Below are 18,223 nucleotides of genomic sequence, written 5' to 3' on the forward strand. Positions count from 1 at the left end.
ATGTAGTACATGTGGGAATAAGGCTCTGAGGGATGTTGTCTGGAGATGAAGAAATTAAGCACGAACAGGGAATTCAAGCAGAACTTCTTTGTTCGAGGGCATGAAACAGATGGAACAAGTTGTCAAGACAGAACGTCAAAGCAGATAGTCCCGGTGGGCTTGAATTCATCGCTCCATTTCAACTCCAGCAGAGCTGATGGAGTTATCCCTGGGTTGACGAGTGTAAGAGACAGATGGATGTGGCTGTAGTGAAAGGGAGAGAAAACAGAGGGCCAGAGTGATGAAGTGAAGTGTGGGGGCTGGGATCAGGGTTAGACATTTACTTGGAGGGTGGTATCATTGGTGGTTAAATTAGCTGGGAGAAGAATGGATGAGGGATCCACCTCTGACAAGCGGGGACAGAGGCCAGCTAGTTACTAAGAAGAAACTGCCTCTGTGTGTCTTTGTAGTTGTCCCTGAAGGGGTATCCTGCATGTTCCTCTGATGAATTTGTCATTCCTCTGTCACAGAGAGGACACAGTGGCCAGGGATGGACCAGTGATATGACCTAGTCTTGCAATCTTGAAGCGCTGTCTGTGTCGTGAAGGTGTTTTAGATTGAAACCCATCCGCTCTGTCTAGGGTGGGTCATGTTGGGTGAGATATCATGACCCCTTCCATGGGTCTGATGTGGACTCAATGATGGGAGCAGGACTTCTTCCCTCATCTACCTCCCCAATGTAAGGGGAGAAAAGCAGCAGATCACCTCCCTTGCTGGAAAGCAGCAACCTGAACAATTTCATGGACCCTCCTGAACACTCATTTGCTTCTAATTCAATCTGTGCTTTATACAGTTACCACAGGTTGGGTGGAGGTTTAATCTCTGTGGTTTTGGTCTTATTGAACAAACAAGAAAAATGCAATAAAGAGAAAATTAAAAAGCAGAGCGTACAGCGCTTTCCTGAGTGCCTTGAAAACATAGCGATCATGATGTGGGGTTGAGGCCGCAAGGGCCTCCTCAAATTGAAGCCCAAAGGCTTAGCAGTGAGGTACACAACTATGCTTGATTGATTGCATCTGCATAGGTGTCCAAACAACAGCCTGCAAAACCCCAGCATGCCCCGGGCCTGAGAGGATACCTGAGATGAACACTCTGATAACCTGCCTCTTTGCCTGTCCGTAAGCATGAGTCAGGAATATGGAGGGTGTTTGACTAGGGTATTATGATACAGTTTTTGCAGGGCTTGACTATTACTTAATGTACCAATAATCACTAGGAAGATCAATCTAGCACAGTTCAACGAGTTCGGGATTACTCAAAATCTAGATTGAACCATGACCTGTGTTATGAAATCTCAATCTGTTATGAGTGATAGATTCATAGATGCTGGGGTCAGAAGGGACCTCAACGGATCATCGAGTCCGACCCCTGCCTAGCAGGAAAGAGCACTGGGGTCAGAGGACCCCAGCCAGGTGCCTATCCAGCCTTCTCTTAAGGACCCCCAAGGCAGGGGAGAACACCATCTCCCTTGGAAGCCCATTCCAGATTTTGGCCACCCTTACCGTGAAGAAGTTTTTCCTGATATCTAGCCTAAATCTGCTCTCTGTCAATTTATGACCATTGTTTCTTGTTACCCCAAGAGGTGCCCTGGTGAACAGAGCATCTCTGATCCCTTGCTGTGTCCCCCTAATGACTTTGTAGGCGGCCACAAGATCACCTCTCAGACTTCTCTTGCAGAGGCTGAAGGGGTCCAGGTCCCTCAGTCTCTCCTCATAGGGCTTGTCCTGTAAGCCCCTAACCATACAAGTGGCTCTCCTCTGGACCCTCTCGAGTCTCTCAACATCCTTCTTGAAGTACGGCACCCAAAACTGGAGGCAGTACTTCCACTGTGGTCTGACCAATGCCGCATAGAGGGGAAGTATCACCTCCTTGGATCTATGTGTCATGCATCTGCTGATGCATGATTAAGTGCGGTTAGCTTTGCTGATGATTTCGTTACACTGACAACTCATGTGCATCTTGGAGTCCACTATGACTCTGAGATCCCTTTCCAGTCCTGTGCTGCTGAGAGGGTCACTTCCCAGCCAGTAGGTGTGATGGCTATTTTTGAGCCTTACGTGCAGCACTTTGCATTTGTTAATGTTGTACTGCATCTTAGTGTGGACTGCCCACTTTACCAACCTGTCCAGGTCTGAAATCGTTCCCTACCCTCTGAAGTGTGCACTTCATCCTGCAATTTAGTATCGTCCACAAACTTGGACAGAGTACACTTCACACCCACATTCAAGTCACTGATGAAGATATTGAAGAGTACGGGTCCAAGGACCAAGCCCTGCGGGACCCCACTGCCCACATCCTTCCAGGCTGATACTGACCCCTCTACCACCACTCTCTGGGTGCAATTGCTAAGCCAGTTTGCCACCCACTGGTCCGGGTAAACATCTATGTCACAGGCTCTTAATTTATTTATAAGAATAGGATGAGATACCATATCAAAGGCTTTGCTAAAGTCCAGGAAAATGACATCCACCTCTACTCCTGCATCTAAGCATTGTGTGACCCTGTCATACAACAAAACCAGATTGGTCAGGCATGATCTACCTGCTACAAATCCATGCTGGTTTCCCTGCTGCATTATTTTTCCCACTGGACTCCCACAAATGTGATCCTTCATAATCTTTTCAAAGACCTTTCCAAGGATGGAGGTGAGACTGACTGACCTACAATTACTCAGATCCTCACGGGCCCTTTTCCAGTCCTCCGGGACCTGACCCAAGCACCATGAGTGCTCAACCAGCCGGGCTGGTGGCTCTGCTCTGACACCGGCCAATTCCTTCAGTGCTCTCGGATGCAGCTCATCCAGGCCTGCTGACTTGAACACATCCAGTCCATCCAAGTGACCCTGCACTAAGTCAGTGTCGACGTTGGTGGGCTGGTGTCCCTCTGATGCCTATCTGAGAACCCATTAGGAGACCTATCTTGAGCCCTGTTCAGAAACACTGAGGCAAAAAACTCATTGAATAGCTCAGCCTTGTCCCCCCTCTCTGTCACTAATTGCTCCTCCTTGTTCAGTAGGGGTCCTATGCTGCCCTGCACCTTCTTTTTACTCCCTACATACCTAAAAAAAAGTGTTTTTGTTGTCTTTAATTTGTGTTGCCAGCCTTAGCTCTGTAGTTGCTTTGGCCTTTTTAACTGCCTCCCTGCAAGTGCGGGCCAAGTATGTATAGTCCTCCTAGGTAGCTTCCCCTGCTTCCACCGCCTATATGCCTTCTTTTTTGCTCTTAGGCTCCCCTTGGTTTCCCTGTTTAGCCAAGGATGTTTTTTGGCTCCTGTCGCCCTTTTCCCTCGTACTGGGATAGTCTCCCTCTGCACCTGAAGGATCACTTCCTTTAGGAATGACCACCTTTCCTGGACTCTCATCTCACCAATACTCTTCTCCTGCAGTGTGTCATTGACTGGACTCCTAAGCACACTGAAGTTAGCCTTCCTAAACTCAAGTACTTCCCCCCTACGAGTTATCTTACCCACCCTACGCCATATGACGAATTTGACTGATTGGTCATCACTGTCCCCAAGCTGACCACGAATCTGCAGCTCCCCTACAAGGTCCTCCCTAGTAGCCAACACCAAGTCCAGTAAGGCATTCCCCCTGGTGGGACTGTATACCTCCTGCATTAGGTGAAGGTCCTGCATGCAGGTTAAGGACCTACATGAACAGTTGGGTTTGGCTAGCTGCTCCTCCCAGCAGATGTCAGGGTAGTTTAGGTCCCCTGTGACAACCACATCCTTACACCGTACGGCCTCTTAGAGCTGCCTCAAGAACTCCAAGTCTAGCTTTTCCTCTTGGTGTGGTGGTCTGTAGCAGACCCCCACCACCAAGTCCCTTTCCCCATGGGAGCATATAACATCCACATATAACATCATGCAGTCCCTTTCGTAGTTATGGTAACTTGGTTACAGCATGTTAGCTCAATCACATGCATGTATCAAAAAGAGAACTATCAGAAAATACTGCCTATGAATCACTTTTCAAAGAGGAAGAGCTATAGAGGAACTTGGCCCTCACCAGACAGTTCTTAATTAAACATAACTAAGCCAAAGTTGATATTAAGTTTTGCTCTAGGCTGCCAAGTTCTTAATGTATCTAGCAAGGCATTGTGGGGGGCTAAATACCGAACACAACATGAAAAGGCCTTATCCTAATAGATGCCCACCCTAAAATAGATATCAGATACCACTGCAGTGACCTGATGGCGTGACTCTTCTGAAGGGTCTGCTGAACATATTGCTACTGTGGTGACTCCTGGCACCTGCTAGTCCCTGCCAGGCTCCCTCATATTTGCACATAAGATAATCTACAAAGCAATTTCTCAGGGAGGGAATTTAATTAACTACTCTAGGAATCAGCAGAAATCAGAGGGCCTGTTGGACCAGCTCTTTGAGGGCATTCCCTATGGCATGGCAGAAAGTGCAGCGAGCCTGGCAGAAGAAGGGCATATGGGGCATTGAAGACAGCATTGCTGGCTGAGGACAGGGGCCTGGGGCCACATGGGAGCTGAAGGCACGTTCGTTGGGAACAGCTGAGCTGCACAAGGTCTGGACAATTGGGACCAGAAACTTGAATTTGCTGTAGAGAATGGTGTGTGGAGGGAGGTCCCACTGGCCATCGATCGTCTCTTTGAAGAGTGAAGTGAATTACCCCCTGCAGCCATTTAAACTATCCAAATGGAGCCCGACTGAGGGACCAGACTGCCTCTAGTGACTCTCTTCCTTCACGTGTCATCCTTCTGCTGCGGGCTGCCAGAGCCATGTGTCTCAGACCAGCAAACACACCGGCTTGAGCTGATCCTGAGGAAATGAATCCACTCCCTGTGGATGTTGTTGGCAAGCAACACCTCCCCTCCTGCAAGCATGGTGTCAGTGGGCCAAGCAAGGAAAACCTTGTCCGGGTGGAAGGAGCACAGCGTTCGTGTGGGCAAATGCACGGCTCACCGACAAAGTCAAACGTTCCTTCTCATTGTCTCTTGCCAAGAGCCCTTATCCTCAGTTTCCCCACCTGCTGCTGTGAAGGTTCAATGGACAAACACCCCTTCCATACCTTACGCTAACCTCTTCAGTGCTGAATGAAAGCCCCTGGGCCTGAAGAGATGCATCTTTTAGGAAGGGGAGTGTGGGGCAGCTTTCACACAGAGATATCCTGGTGGTACTGGTGGTACCACTAGCCACGGCACTATCTCTGCACCAGGACTGGCCAGCCATGCTGCCCAGCCCAGCGGTTTCAGCTCTAGAGATGCGGGGTGGAAGGGGCCCATGTTGCAGTTCACGCAGAGGAAGGAGCCAGCTTGGCCTGAGCAGAGGCTGTAGAGGAGGAGGAAGGATGGAGCTGAATCAGGAGGATAGCTTGGAGGAGAAGACCAGGCGAGGCTGCGGGGAAGGAGGTTTTCCAGAGAGAGGAACAGCTGGGCAAAAAGAACGAGCTGGCTGTGAGTGGAGAGCGGATGGGGAGCACGTGCCTGGGACAGCTGGCTGTACTTGGGGTGGGCACAGAGCTGGCAGCATTTGGGCCCAGGCACTGGCTGTAGTGGGGGAGCAATGGGGGCACAGGCCAGGGTCTGTGTCTCAAGCAGAAAAGGCGCCCGAGAAAAGACAGTGGGCGTCTGTGACAGATCTTTCCTCTTCCTCTTTTGCTATAATGGCTTTTATAGCCCAGAGCCCAGAAGGATTGCAGCCGGCAGAGAAACACGCTGAATTTCATTACAGGCTGTTTAATAACACTTTATTTGATGGTTTATTAAAGGACTTAATTTACCCCGGGCTGTTTGCTAATGGCTGTGAGAGCAGGCCGGCTGTATGCCAGGCTGGGGCCTCCTGTTTCTCAGCTGGCTGCAGTATTTTCGCTTCAGCCTTTCACCTAACAACCCTCCCTGAAGGCTGCAGTGGTATGTTTCCTTGGCAAAGGATGTGGATAAGGGCGGTGTCCTGGGAAGAGCAGGAGCGGAGGATTGCTGGGGTGGAAAGGACTCCCCAGGGCGTCCTGGCTTCTCTGGAGTACGAGTGCGCCAGGCTCAGGGCACGCGGGGGGCTGCTCTGCTACTCCTCCTCACTCCCAGCCCTCCCTGTTGTGGCTGTGGAGGTTTCAGGTGGCTCATTGGATCTTCCACATCCGCTGTAAATGCACCTGGTCTGCAAACATGTGTAGGCCAGGTGTGCTCAGCCTGCCCACTGCAAGTAAGAAGCCAGAAGTTGAGCAGAGGCTTTCCTTCCCCTTAGACAGCTACACCACCTCCTTACCTCCCTGGACATTTGAGAGTGAACGGCAAGATAGCGAGCATGGCTTGATGTGGTAGGAAAGTAGGGCTGGGGGGCTCGGGTGCTTCCTCAGAGCTGGCCAGGGAACAGCAGTGCTCTGTGTGCTGGGGTGGCACGAGGATGCGTGAAGGTTAATGGGATGGTAGCGCTTAGAGTGCGGCACACCAGGCAAGGTGGTGGTGGCAGCAGCGTTGGCTTTGAAGCCCCTTGTTGCTCTCTGTGTGAGGTCAGCCCTGACCTGGAGGCCCCTGCCAGGTGGTGAGAGCTTGCTGAGTCTCTGCAGTGTGTTCAGCTCCATCCAGGCTGCTGCTCCAGTCAAATTGGGCTGTTTTTCACAGATTTCATAGACATTAGGGCTGGAAGGGACCTCGGGAGATCATCGAGTCCAGCCCCCCACCCAAAGAGCAGGGAGTCAGCTGGGGTCATAGGATCCCAGCAAGATAAGCATCCAGTTTGCTCTTGAAGGTGTTCAATGTAGGTGCTTGAACCACCTCCGACGGCAGGCTGTTCCAGACCTTGGGGGCTCGGACAGTAAAGAAATTCTTCCTTATGTCCAGCCTGAAACGGTCTCGCAGGAGTTTGTGACTGTTCGACCTCGTCATCCCTTGGGGTGCTCTGGTGAACAGACGTTCCCCCAGATCCTGGTGGTCACCCCTGATAAACTTATAGGTGGCCATCAGATCACCCCTGAGCCTGTGCTTTTCCAGGCTAAAGAGTCCCATGGCTCTCAGCCTGTCGTCGTAAGGTCTGTTTTCCTGACCTCTGATCATGCGCGTGGCTCTCCTCTGGACTCTCTCAAGCTTCTCCACATCCTTTCTGAATTGTGGAGCCCAAAACTGGACACAGTACTCCAGATGCGGCCTCACCAAGGCCGAGTACAAGGGGAGAATGATGTCCCAGGATTTGCTTGAGAAGCATCTGTGGATGCAAGCCAGCGTTTTGGTCGCTTTACTAGCCGCAGCATCACACTGCAGGCTCATGTTCATCTTGTGGTCACTGATGACCCCCAAGTCTCTTTCTGCCGTAGTGCTAGCCAGTGTAGCACTGCCAAGCCTATAAGGATGCTGCAGGTTTTTCTTCCCAAGGTGGAGAACCTTGTATTTTTCGGTGTTAAATATCATCAGGTTCTCATCCGCCCGTTTGCTGAGCCTGTCCAGGTCAGCCTGGATCGCCTGCCTGTCTTCAGGTGTGGATGCTTTGCCCCAAAGTTTGGTGTCATCGGTGAACTTGGCCAGTCCGCTCCTGACTCCAATGTCCACATCATTAATGAAGATGTTGAACAATATAGGTCCAAGGACAGAGCCTTGGGGGACCCCACTGGTCACAGGACACCATGATGAGTGACTTCCATCAATTACTACCCTCTGGGTCCAAACATGGAGCCAATTTCCCAGACAGTGGATCGTGGTGGACCCAAGGCCACAACTGGCCAGTTTCGCCAAGAGTTGATCATGGGATAGCAAATCGAAGGCTTTTTTGAAGTCACGATATATGACATCAATCTCTTCTCCCTTGTCCGTTATCCCTATGACATCATAATTATTTGCATTGAGCAGGAGGACGAGCTCCTGTTTATTTCCCAAGCTCCTGGCATTTGTGTGCAGGCAGGCAAGTGTCCCCTTGGGGGCTCTTGCCTTGCCCATAGATTGTACCAGGCCTGGGGCAGGGGTGGGCTCCCTTAAGTACCTTGGCCTGCTGGCTTTGCAAGGGTTGCTCAGCAGGCCAGCAGTAGCGATAGTCCCCATATGCTGTTTTTCTGTTTAGGATTTGCAATCAATTCTGCACCAGGACCACCCACCTCATTGTGCCAGTCACCATCAGGCTGGGCAGCCGTGCTCACACTCCCCCTCCATGCCTTCAGAATGGGCTTCCCCTTCCCCTCTTCGCTTACTGGAGCTACTCCCTTTACATGTGATTGCAGAAAAGGAGGAATATTTGTGTGAGGGCTGGGGAAGAAGCATCCCCACAACCACCATCCTCTTACTCTTTGCCTTCATCCCCATCTCATCCAGTCCAGGACAGAGCAATCCAATAGCTCTGTCCTGGACCATGCGCCTCATGCCTTTGTAGGAAGAAATGTGGCTGCCAGGAGTTGGCTGGCACATGAGGGCAGGATATTGGCTTCCCAGCAGTGAAGAGGGGAGAGTGAGTGAGTGAGAACTTTTGTCTGCCTCCCATCCCAAACCAAGGAGCACCACTGGGTGAGGACATGAGAGGAGATCAGCACACTGGTTCAGCCTAGATGGATGTGACCCAGAACCAAGAGAGCCAGAGCCTTTTCTGCTGTGAACTGGTGTAGGTCCACTGACTTCGGTGACTCCATTGACTTCAAAGGATCTGAGCTGGTCTGCACCACCTGAAGACTGGGCCCAGGAGGGAAAGGATAAGTCCTAAAAGGGCCCGGTCATGGGAGGTCAGTATGTGGAGGACTCTCCGTGCCAAACAGAATTGAAATGCTGAATCCCAAGCTGTAGAAACTCATGCCAGGGAAGGCCATTGGGATCGCTGAGTCTTGATCCTCCACATTTTGCAGCTCCATAGACTGTTTTTCCAAAGCTTTCCTTTCTAACTCGGTCCTGCTCAGGGCACTGGGTTTCCTGCCAGGAGCAATCTCTCACCATGCAGGAAACCACTTCCCTTTGTTTTCAGAAGCTCAGGCTGTTCTGCAAAGCTTCATTTTTTTCCTCACCTAGACTCCTTCCACTCTCATCAATATTTCCCTCTTGCAGCTGGTGCAGGCACAGAAGCCCTGGCTGTACACGGGGTCGTGGACCTTTTGCTCCACGGGGCCAATCTTATTATTAAAAACATAGGTCGGGTGTCTGTCCTGCTCAGCTGAACAGAACTCCTCAGTATCCAGACGGCTCCTTCCTGGTGCTGGGTGCAGAGGCTAAACACTCCAGCATATAGCAAGGGCAGTGAGCAACTCCATCACCTCACGTGCTTTCCCATCTGTGCCGGCAGCCCCTGCCATCTGGGAGCCTCTATTTTCAACTCTGTTTTTGGCACGAGAGATGCTTTTTGAGCATGCCTCAACCTCTGATCGATCCACGCCTGGTGGATTTGCATGCGGGTGAGTGTCCATTTGGACTGTTTCCTTGCCATCTTCCTCCCGAGATGAGGGGCAAACGGAGAAGAAGGGCTGGAGCAACATGGCAACTGCTACTCTTCCTCCTGCAATTACAATCCCTTCTCTTAGGAGAACACCTTTCATCTTAAAGCATTTCCTGAAGTGGGCACCTGGAGCTCTTCCCTGCAGACACCTGGCTGCTCACTCAGCAGAAGGGCGGGATGCCTGTTGAACGAAGCTCTATTGTACGTCAGCACGGTGGACTACGCTTGCTCTCGCTGATGCGCTGCCATCTCTGCAGTGGAACCTGGCAGCTGACTCTGAGCGCTGCATGCCATTTGAAGGCAGAGGGAAGGATGCCATCACACCCAATTGAGTTTAATAGGCTGGCATGGAGCAACCCAACTGGAATCTGACTGAGGCAGGGCAAGCAAAGCTACATGCCAGAAAAGTTCCAGCAGGCTTTTAATGCCCACGAGATCTTGATTTTTAAGTCTGAAATATGGCACTGCCAGTATCACTGTGCTCAGGGTATGACTGTCTCCTATTCCAGCAGCAATGGTCCCCATCTCCTGAATTATTAGTCATACAGTTGCAACAACCTTGTGGTCTCCCATCCAAATACCTGCTTAGCTTGCAATCTGACATGTGGCTGCTGTGCTCTCACCTTCATGGATAACCACCAGACAGGCTAGTCCCCGCCATGCAGTTAGGCAACTAACTTTTTAAAAATATTTTTTGACATTCAAAAGCCCCTATGTACCTATTAATTGGAACTCATTAAATTTAATAGGATGGTTATTGCATGTTAAATAAATACCAGCTAATGATGAAAAACATATTTGCCAAGGCTTAACTATGGAATAGATGCCTCCATTACATGGTTATTAAACCTCAAAAAATATGCACTTTTAATAATGAAGTGACATTTAAATAACATACATTAACTGTCTTATTAAATGTTGATTCTGTTCATATCAGAGGACTTCCAATTTAGAGTATTTCCCCTCTGCAGCGTGCTTTGCACAAACCATCCCATGCATCATTAACTATCTTTTCACTCATCATTTTGTAAACTTTTTTTTTAATATAGCAGAGTGACTCATAGGCGGTAAGGCTTTTAAAACCCTCCTTTTCCCTTGTGATAGGAGGCATCTGTCAGGGTATATGTGCAAAGGCAGGATGCAGAGGCCTGATTTGCCCTTGACTTGAAAATTGTGCTAGAGGAGCAATGGGTCTGTCTGTGTTGCTTCTGGCATGAGCCCAGGAAAGCCATGAAGAAAGAAGCTCCACATATCTATGCTCCCTCACATCTGCACAGGAAGCCCCAGAGATGGCTCTGGGATGGGTCTAAGAAGCTTGGAGCATCCCTGAGCATGTCCCCCAGCATGGTCCCAGGACAGAGACTTGGGGTGTACATTCAAGCCTGCTCTGAGCCTCTCTAGTCCTCTGCCAAGCCCCAGACACTGACCAATTAGCAGGTGAAGGTGGATGAGGCTTATTTCACAAGTGGCTGTCCCTCATAGCCTTTCGGAAATCTGTCATCTTATAAATAACCCACCTAGAGCTTTTCTGCACATTTTTTAAAATGATCGCTCCATTGTTTTTGCTGATTAAATCAGCTTGTAAAAAGAAGCCAGGACATGAGGATTGGATAGAAACATAAGGAATGGGAGGTTTGAGCAAGATCTTGGGTTGTGTCTATCTCTGCCCCAACCTTGGACAAGTCGCTGTGTCTGCCTGGGCAGCTGTATTTCTGTCTGCAAGTTGGAGGTGGCAAATCTGACTGAGATGCCCTCTCCGCTGATTGAATAACTCTCTGTAAACTTCTGTAGTCCAGAAAATGCTCCAGTTCTCCAGAAGATGCCACCATTCTGGTTGGATTGGGGTGTCCTCACTCGGCCAGCTACTCAGGGCACAAGTTTCCCTCCTGTCTGACACAGCCTTTGTCATAGGACACTATGAATGCATCTGACACTGATGTTGATAGTGCTAATCTGCTGCAAGAAGGAAGCACATAAGGATCCCTAAGGACACTGAACGGAGACCCATTTCTTTTCAGGTCCCTCCCCGACTTGAAGGCCGATCCTGAATTCCAGAAAACTCACTTGTAGGATTTCCTTATGATGTCTGGATAGGAGATAACTTCTCTCCTCCATCCATCCAAAGTAGCCGTTCTCACTTGGGGAAAGAAGATCTCTGTAGTGCTAATTGTCCAGAATCCATCGTGTCCAAGAGTTTAGTACTCGTGCCATGTCATCCTTAGCCTGCACAGGCTTGGAGGGGCCTGGCGCTATTGGCCAAGTCCTATTTCCCAACTAATACAGTCTTTAAGGGCCTCACTGAAGGTTTTTTTCTCACTCTGTTTGCTGTTGACACTCTTCAACTCTAGCTCTGTAGTTCTATAGGAGTCAGCCCTGATCCTACTGTCCGGGACTTCCAAAAGTCATGAGTGCTCTTGGCTACCTCACTTCTTAGGTGCCCAACTCGATCCATTAAAAGGGCCTGGTTTGAAGAAAAGGCTGAGTATAAAATCTGGTCCTGATTTTTCTCCAGTGTATCAATTTTCGCCCATGGTTTTCATCTGGATTTCAGTTGTGGGAACAAGGGAAAGGGTCGCTGCACTGAGCAACTTGCCCTTTGAGACCCAGGCCAGTTGGGCTATGACGGCACCTGTGCTCAAGACCCAGTTTTGCTAGTTTTTCCCAGGGTTTCAGTTTTGGGAGCCCTGTGGAATTGTGGGAGGGGGATTTGACCCGTGCGAGAGGCCTGGTATCGTATTGCTGGGACACGTCTGTTCTGCGAGACCGAGTGGCGTGATGGGAGAACCAGCGGTACAAGGTAACGCAGCCAACCGGCTGGCAGACCTGCTTCTGCTTTAATGGATTTATTGATCAGATTGTTCACATCAGGATATAATTTAGAAATCACTCTCCTAGAATCAATTAAGGAGCCTGCTAGTAAAATAACCACTTCTTTTGGTTATAGGCCCTCTTTCCCATATCCTCTGCTGTATACACATGCCCACGTGCTCCCTGAGCTCTTAGGCGGCTGAATGGCCTGGAAATGGGTGGTTCTGCGGCTGGGGTTGAAAATCCTGTGCATCTCGAGCAGGCAGCTCTGCTCGGCTTTCTGGGACTCAGACCTGCCCTGGATGCCTTGCAAACCCAACCATCATTTACATTATGTCAAAGAGCCAAGATGTATTGTCTCCTAGACCCACTTGTAATGTTTCCTGCGTCTGCACTGAGGTAGATAATCTGTGTTTGGGAGGCCCCAGTGGATGGCAGTACATGCAGAAGCACTTAATTAATTATGGACAAGTAAAGTCACTGGGGCTGCTAGCTATTGCTAAGGGGCTCTCTGCCTGCAGCATCCTGCCCCGGAGCGGAAGGAGTGGCTGCACGACAAGGTTCCTTGCTCTGTGAGGGCAGAGATACAAGAAACGGGCCAGTGCCGGGCTAGAGGGGCGAGCTCTGGGATGGGAGTGCACCAGCAAGGCATTGTGGTGAGCTCAGTCGGGGGAGCTGGAGGCAGGCAGCCAGCAGCTCCTCGGCTCCCCACATCGCTAATGCGCCTGTATCTCTGTAGCCTTAGGCAAATTGCTTCACCGCTCTGTGCCTCAGTTTCCCAAGCCTGCAATCTGGTTCTGGATGGAACAGCCCGAAGGGGCAGGATTTGAACCTGGGGGATGTGTTTCTGGCTTATTTCTGTTGACAGTGACAATTATTTATTATTTATTTTAACTTTGCCTTAGGGCACCCGCTCCGAACCAGTCTCAGCTCATCACAGCTCATGTTTGCCAGGGATCAGAGCTCCCTTGTCCTCTCCTTGGGGGGCTGTCCTTTCCTTCACCCATCCTCACACTGTGACATAGCTCTGTGTCTCCCGCCTCAGATGCAATGGCCATGAGGGTAGGAGGGGTGCCTGATGCTGCATCTCTCCTGTCCCCATTGCAGGACAAGTCTTTGTGATGGTCCTTCATGGGGCAGTCAGCCATTTTGTAGGGCATGGTGCTGCCTCTTTGCATCCCGACATCAGCTGTGCTTGGCGGTCCCTCCTGAACAGCTCTAGTGCCAGGAGCCAGGGTACCCGGGTGGCCCGAAGCCAAGCACCCCAGGACATTTGGTGATGGCTGGCATAGTGCCATAGCAAGAGCCCTGATTCCCCTTCACCTGCCCCGCGCACCCTGTGAAGCCGTTGGCTGCTGGAGAGGAATCCAGGCTGGTGTTAGCAGCAAACAGGGAGTAAAAACTGACTTAGGTCAGCCCCCGCCATCTCCCTCCCTCACTTCCCTGTTCATGCCCCTTCAAAGGGGTTGAGCCCAGGGAGGGAGAAGCATCCGTGACGAGTTACCCAGATGCTACTGGAGTCACCCAGGCGCCTGCCCCTTCTCTCAGCCATCGTGGTTCATCTGCCCCACGCCTCAGGAGCCAGTGACCGAGGCGGGGGACAGCGCTTGGCCTCTAGACCTTGCGATCCATACAACTAATTCTGCCTTAGTCCTCCACAGCTTCATCTCCAGGGGCTCGGGAAGGAGGAAGCAGGGATGGGGGAAGGCGAGCAGTAACAGTGCAGTAATTAATTGGTAAATTACAGCTGACTTCTTCAGTAATTAACCATTCCATCCGCGCGGGCACGGAATAAACTCATCGTCACCGTGACGGCAGCGAGCAAAAGATCCTGGAGCTCTCCTGGCTGACGGAGAGCAGGGCTTCCTGAAGGAGGGGGGGTGTGTGTGTGTGTGTGTGTGTGTGTGTGTGTGTTGGCAAAGGGGTGTGTGTGTGTGTGTGTGTGGGCAAAGAGCTTGCAGAGAGGTGTGTGCAGGGGGAGAAGGCTGTCGTGGGAGCTCAGTGCAGGAGTGGGAAATTTCATTGCACCCCCCGATGTAGGACGATGATTTCACCCCCCATCCCAAACCCTGAGAGGAGTTAAAGATGCAGCGAGGCCTTCTCTGCCCCCTGTCTAGTTTCATGGGGCCACTTACACAAGTGCAGCTACCAGCCGCCAGCAAAGGGAGGCTTCTGTGATCCAGGCTGCAGAGGGGAGGTGCTCAGATGCGGCTGTATCTCAGCTGTGATGCTTGCCCCCCTCTTTGCCTCCGTGTCAACGGCTCCTGCCCAGGGAATGCTCCCAAGCAGAGAAGAGGAAGACAGGACTGTCTGCCAGAGATCCTGCACCTGGCTGCGGTGCTGGTCAAAGGCACCCTGTAGCTACTCCCTTGTTTCTGGGAGCTGGCACCCCCAGGCTGGTTCTGTGTCTAGCCAGTGTGAAAAGGAAGATGCACGAAGAAAAGCAAGAATTGGGGTTAGATACAAATGGCTACAGCCGGGGGCAGGTCCGGGAGACCTTGTGGCCCAGCTGCAGGAATGGTGGTGTTATGAGTCCCCTGGTCTCCCTGCCTGGCCCAGTCTTTCTTTGCTGATACAGCCCAGAGGAAGGCAGGACTTGGCCCTTGCCAGAGGCCTGCAGGCTGCTGCTGCCTCAAGCTGTGGCAAGAAGGGCAAGGATGCACGTGCCCGAGGGATAAGGGGAGATGAGGAAAGGTGGGGGGAAGCCCTGCCTGCAGTCAGGGGAATACGAAGAGACTGGCTGTGCTTCATGTGAAAGGTACCTCTCTGCCCAGCATTGCAGCTGCACGGCTCCTGTGAGAGCTGCATAAGAGGGTGAAGCCTATTATAGCTCCAGTTTGCAATCGAGTGGGCGATCCTCGGGGGGGCAGAGGTCAGGGGTGACTGTGCACCTGAGGGGTTGTACTTGCGTCTGACTGCGGAGGGAGGTTGTGCCTCCCCTAGTCAGGAAGGGGCTAGAGTCTCCTTTCACATCCTGCTGCAATGGTTGCTGTGCCCCTTTGCAGCTGCTGAGAATTACCGGTTAACAGGACTGCTTCAGATGCACTCCTCCTGCTGCCAGTCCAGCTGGATCCCCTCAAAGCGGGACGTAGCCATGGGCGGGAGGAAGCCAGGGTGGAGGTTTGCCCTTGACTTAGGGCAAAGGGGATGTCAGGGGCAGGAAAGCAGGTGGGAGGGGGCGGGGGGGCCTATGGAGGCAGGTGTGTTTGGAACCACATCTGTGCACCTCTGGCTGGATTTGTGTGCCTTTGCTTCCATCTCCCACAGCTGTGGTTGCAGAGAAGTGCATGTTTGTGTTTGCAAGGCGGGAACTGCCTCCGGTGGTGCATTGGCAGGCGTGGAGGTGATGGGGGTGCATGTGTGTTCGAGTGTGATTGCTTCAGCAGGTGTGTGTGTGTGTGTGTGTGTGTGTGTTTGTATCAGTGTGTAGCCCTGGTTGAGGCGACGGCCAGGGTATTTAATACAGATTAGACATTTCCTATTTTATTAAACTCCCTTGTAACTGTGCAGGGAAATGCAATTTATTTATGCTAAGCAGCCATTGTTATTCAAACACAATAAAATCCAGTGCACAGCATTCAGGTTTCAGCTACCCTCGGTGTCAGGCGAATGGAGGCCTCATTAAAGGCAGTGAGAGAGGGAATCTCTCTGGGGAATGCAGAGCTGTGATTTAAAGGGACACCACGCGTTATTCTGGTTTCAGTTGATCCATTTTCCCTTCTCCAGGGCATAAAATGCTATTTATCTTGCTGGCATGTCCCAAGGGAGCAGGGACCTTCGTCTGTTCAAAACCTTGGGCACCCATGGCCCTGCAGTCATCACAGTAGTATTGTTTTACATGGACTTGTCTCTTCCTCAGGAAGACCTTACAAACATTCATTCACTCATTACTAAGCCTCCTTTTGTCTACTCAGTCTCCTTTTGCCAAGTCAGTAAATAGCATCACTATTGCACTGTAATGGCCAGAGGGTCTATGTGCCAATGACCTCTACAGAGTAGATTTAGCATGGCAGAACTGTGCATCATAAGTCCTATACTGCTACCTGCTAGTGGTGATTCTCCCTTATTTTAAGAGACCTGTGATTTTGGGCACTCGTGGTCAGGAAGTCCTGGCTATTCAGGAGGTTTTGAATATGTTACTGATACGCTTTTGGTTGAACCAGACCATGTCAGGCTACTTCCCAAATTACTAAGTGTTTATTTTGCTCTTCTTCATTTACCATGCTCAGATACTTCCCTCTCTGTTAGGCGGAGCTTGAAATGATTATGATTCCTTTTTTGTTTAGTTCATTATTTATACACCAGCCCCTTTGTTATGGGGAATTGAGCTGATGTGCTAAAGGGGCACTTGTAGGAGAACCCAGGCAAAGCTGGCAGGGGGACTTGGATTGCCACATGGGTGTGATGGTGGAGATTATTAGTTCTGAAATGGGGGAGGAGTTGAATTGTCAGGGAGTACAATGGGCTGGTGAGTGTCAGAGTGTGTACAGTTATAAGAGCTAAGGTCCAAAGTTGGGAAAAAATTGAGCTCTTTTTGAACATCCATCTCAGGAATCCCTTGGGGCTTGGTTGTGTAGGATGGAGAGTACCCACAGCTTCATTTGGGGGTAATGACCAGGAGGCCTCTGAGATCAAGCCACAGGTACCTCACATGGGACAAACTAAGGCACTTAATCAGTGAGCACCGTGGCAGTACGGTTACTGCCACGTTCAGGCATGGAGTAGATGACGGTGGGCTCCGTTTCACGGCAGAATTTAAGACATCCACTTTTGTTCCATTTTAAAACAGCACAAGTAAATTCTGCAATTTCCTCATGAAACGAGATTCCCAAGCAAACATTGAGGGGGCCGGTATGGGAGACAGCAATGGCAACATTGTGTTTTGATGAAATCAAAAGATTTTTTCTGACTTTTCTTTCCCCTTTTTTCTCATTTTCCATTACAGTTTTTTCAGAAATGGAAAGAAAGTCATTTTGCAATGGGAAGTCCAGCAGGTTCCGTTACAAAACCCAGTGCTTCCCCTCCACTGCCCCAGTTTTCTTCCCAAATGAATTGTTTCAAGATCCTCACAGTTTCCCCGAAGGCTCCACTCTCAGTGACTCAGTGTTTTCCAATGGGGAAGTGTTGCACTGGAAAATTTCCAAACAGCTTTGGACAGGATCCAGATGGACCCCAGTCTCCTTTGCTCTGGCCCATGTGTTGCCACCGATACTTGTTCAGAATTCACTTTGTGCTAGTGTAAGAGGCTCCGGTTCAGATCTGGTTGCATTTGATCTCTGTGGATGATGATACAAAGGACATGAAAAATGAAGCACGAGGCAGAGTGCAAAAGATGAGCGGGCTGACAGACCGCTTTGGCTGAGAGTTGCTTGGAAAGGAAATGTAAAATGAAGCAGGGTATCATGAAGAATCACATCTGTGCTAATTGACTCTTCAGTTTGTGTTTTTTTCTTCTTATCATCCTGATCTGATAAACCAGCTAAATAGAGCGGTGCATCAGGAGACAGGCTGGATGTGAGACTTACATTCACCTAGACATCACAATAACAGTATGTACTTCCAGCTGCATGTATCCTGCCATCATCATCAACACCTGGTGAATCGGCATCTTCCACCCTACCAGCTCCTACCACTGGAGGTGTTGAGAGCGAGTAGCAGGCTGTTAGGGAGGCAGCCACTAGAGTGATACGTGAGCGCAGGAGCTCGGGAGCACAGGGAGCATATTTCATGGAGCTGGCCATTTCTGTGTTGCCAAGGCTGGCAATGCTTCTCAGGGGATTGCTTTGCTGTAATATAACATTCCTGGCCAGGGAAATTGTCTTAAGTAATGGTTTTGGGGTGGGTTTTTCTTTCTTTTAAAAAAAAAAAATATATACATTTATTGTATTTTTATTGGATCTGAATTAAACTGAAATTAGAAACGAAAATAACTTTAATTGTGAATGTTGTGATTCAGGATGTTGTAAATCTTTCAGCATAATATTGTGCCATAAAAGTGCTATTTTGTGATAAT

The 18,223-nt window shown here is 50.2% G+C and overlaps 1 protein-coding gene across 2 annotated transcripts in view; it reads left to right on the forward strand.

Annotated features, from left to right (window-relative positions):
* CHCHD6 (coiled-coil-helix-coiled-coil-helix domain containing 6) overlaps positions 1-18,062 on the forward strand; it is a 195,738-nt gene extending 177,676 nt beyond the window's left edge. Inside the window, exon 9 of one of the 2 annotated variants that reach the window (XM_090021702.1) lies at positions 17,156-18,062. In XM_090021702.1, the coding sequence (XP_089877828.1) occupies positions 17,156-17,452 (297 nt within the window). In that variant the 3' untranslated portion in view covers positions 17,453-18,062. The remainder of the gene's footprint in view (positions 1-17,155) is intronic. The other variant, XM_090021703.1, reaches the window with a different exon arrangement.
* Positions 18,063-18,223: the final 161 nt, after the last annotated feature.

This window comes from Crocodylus siamensis, chromosome 11, assembly GCF_052110815.1.
Source record: "Crocodylus siamensis isolate JL-2025a chromosome 11, ASM5211081v1, whole genome shotgun sequence".
Lineage (NCBI taxonomy): Eukaryota > Metazoa > Chordata > Crocodylia > Crocodylidae > Crocodylus > Crocodylus siamensis.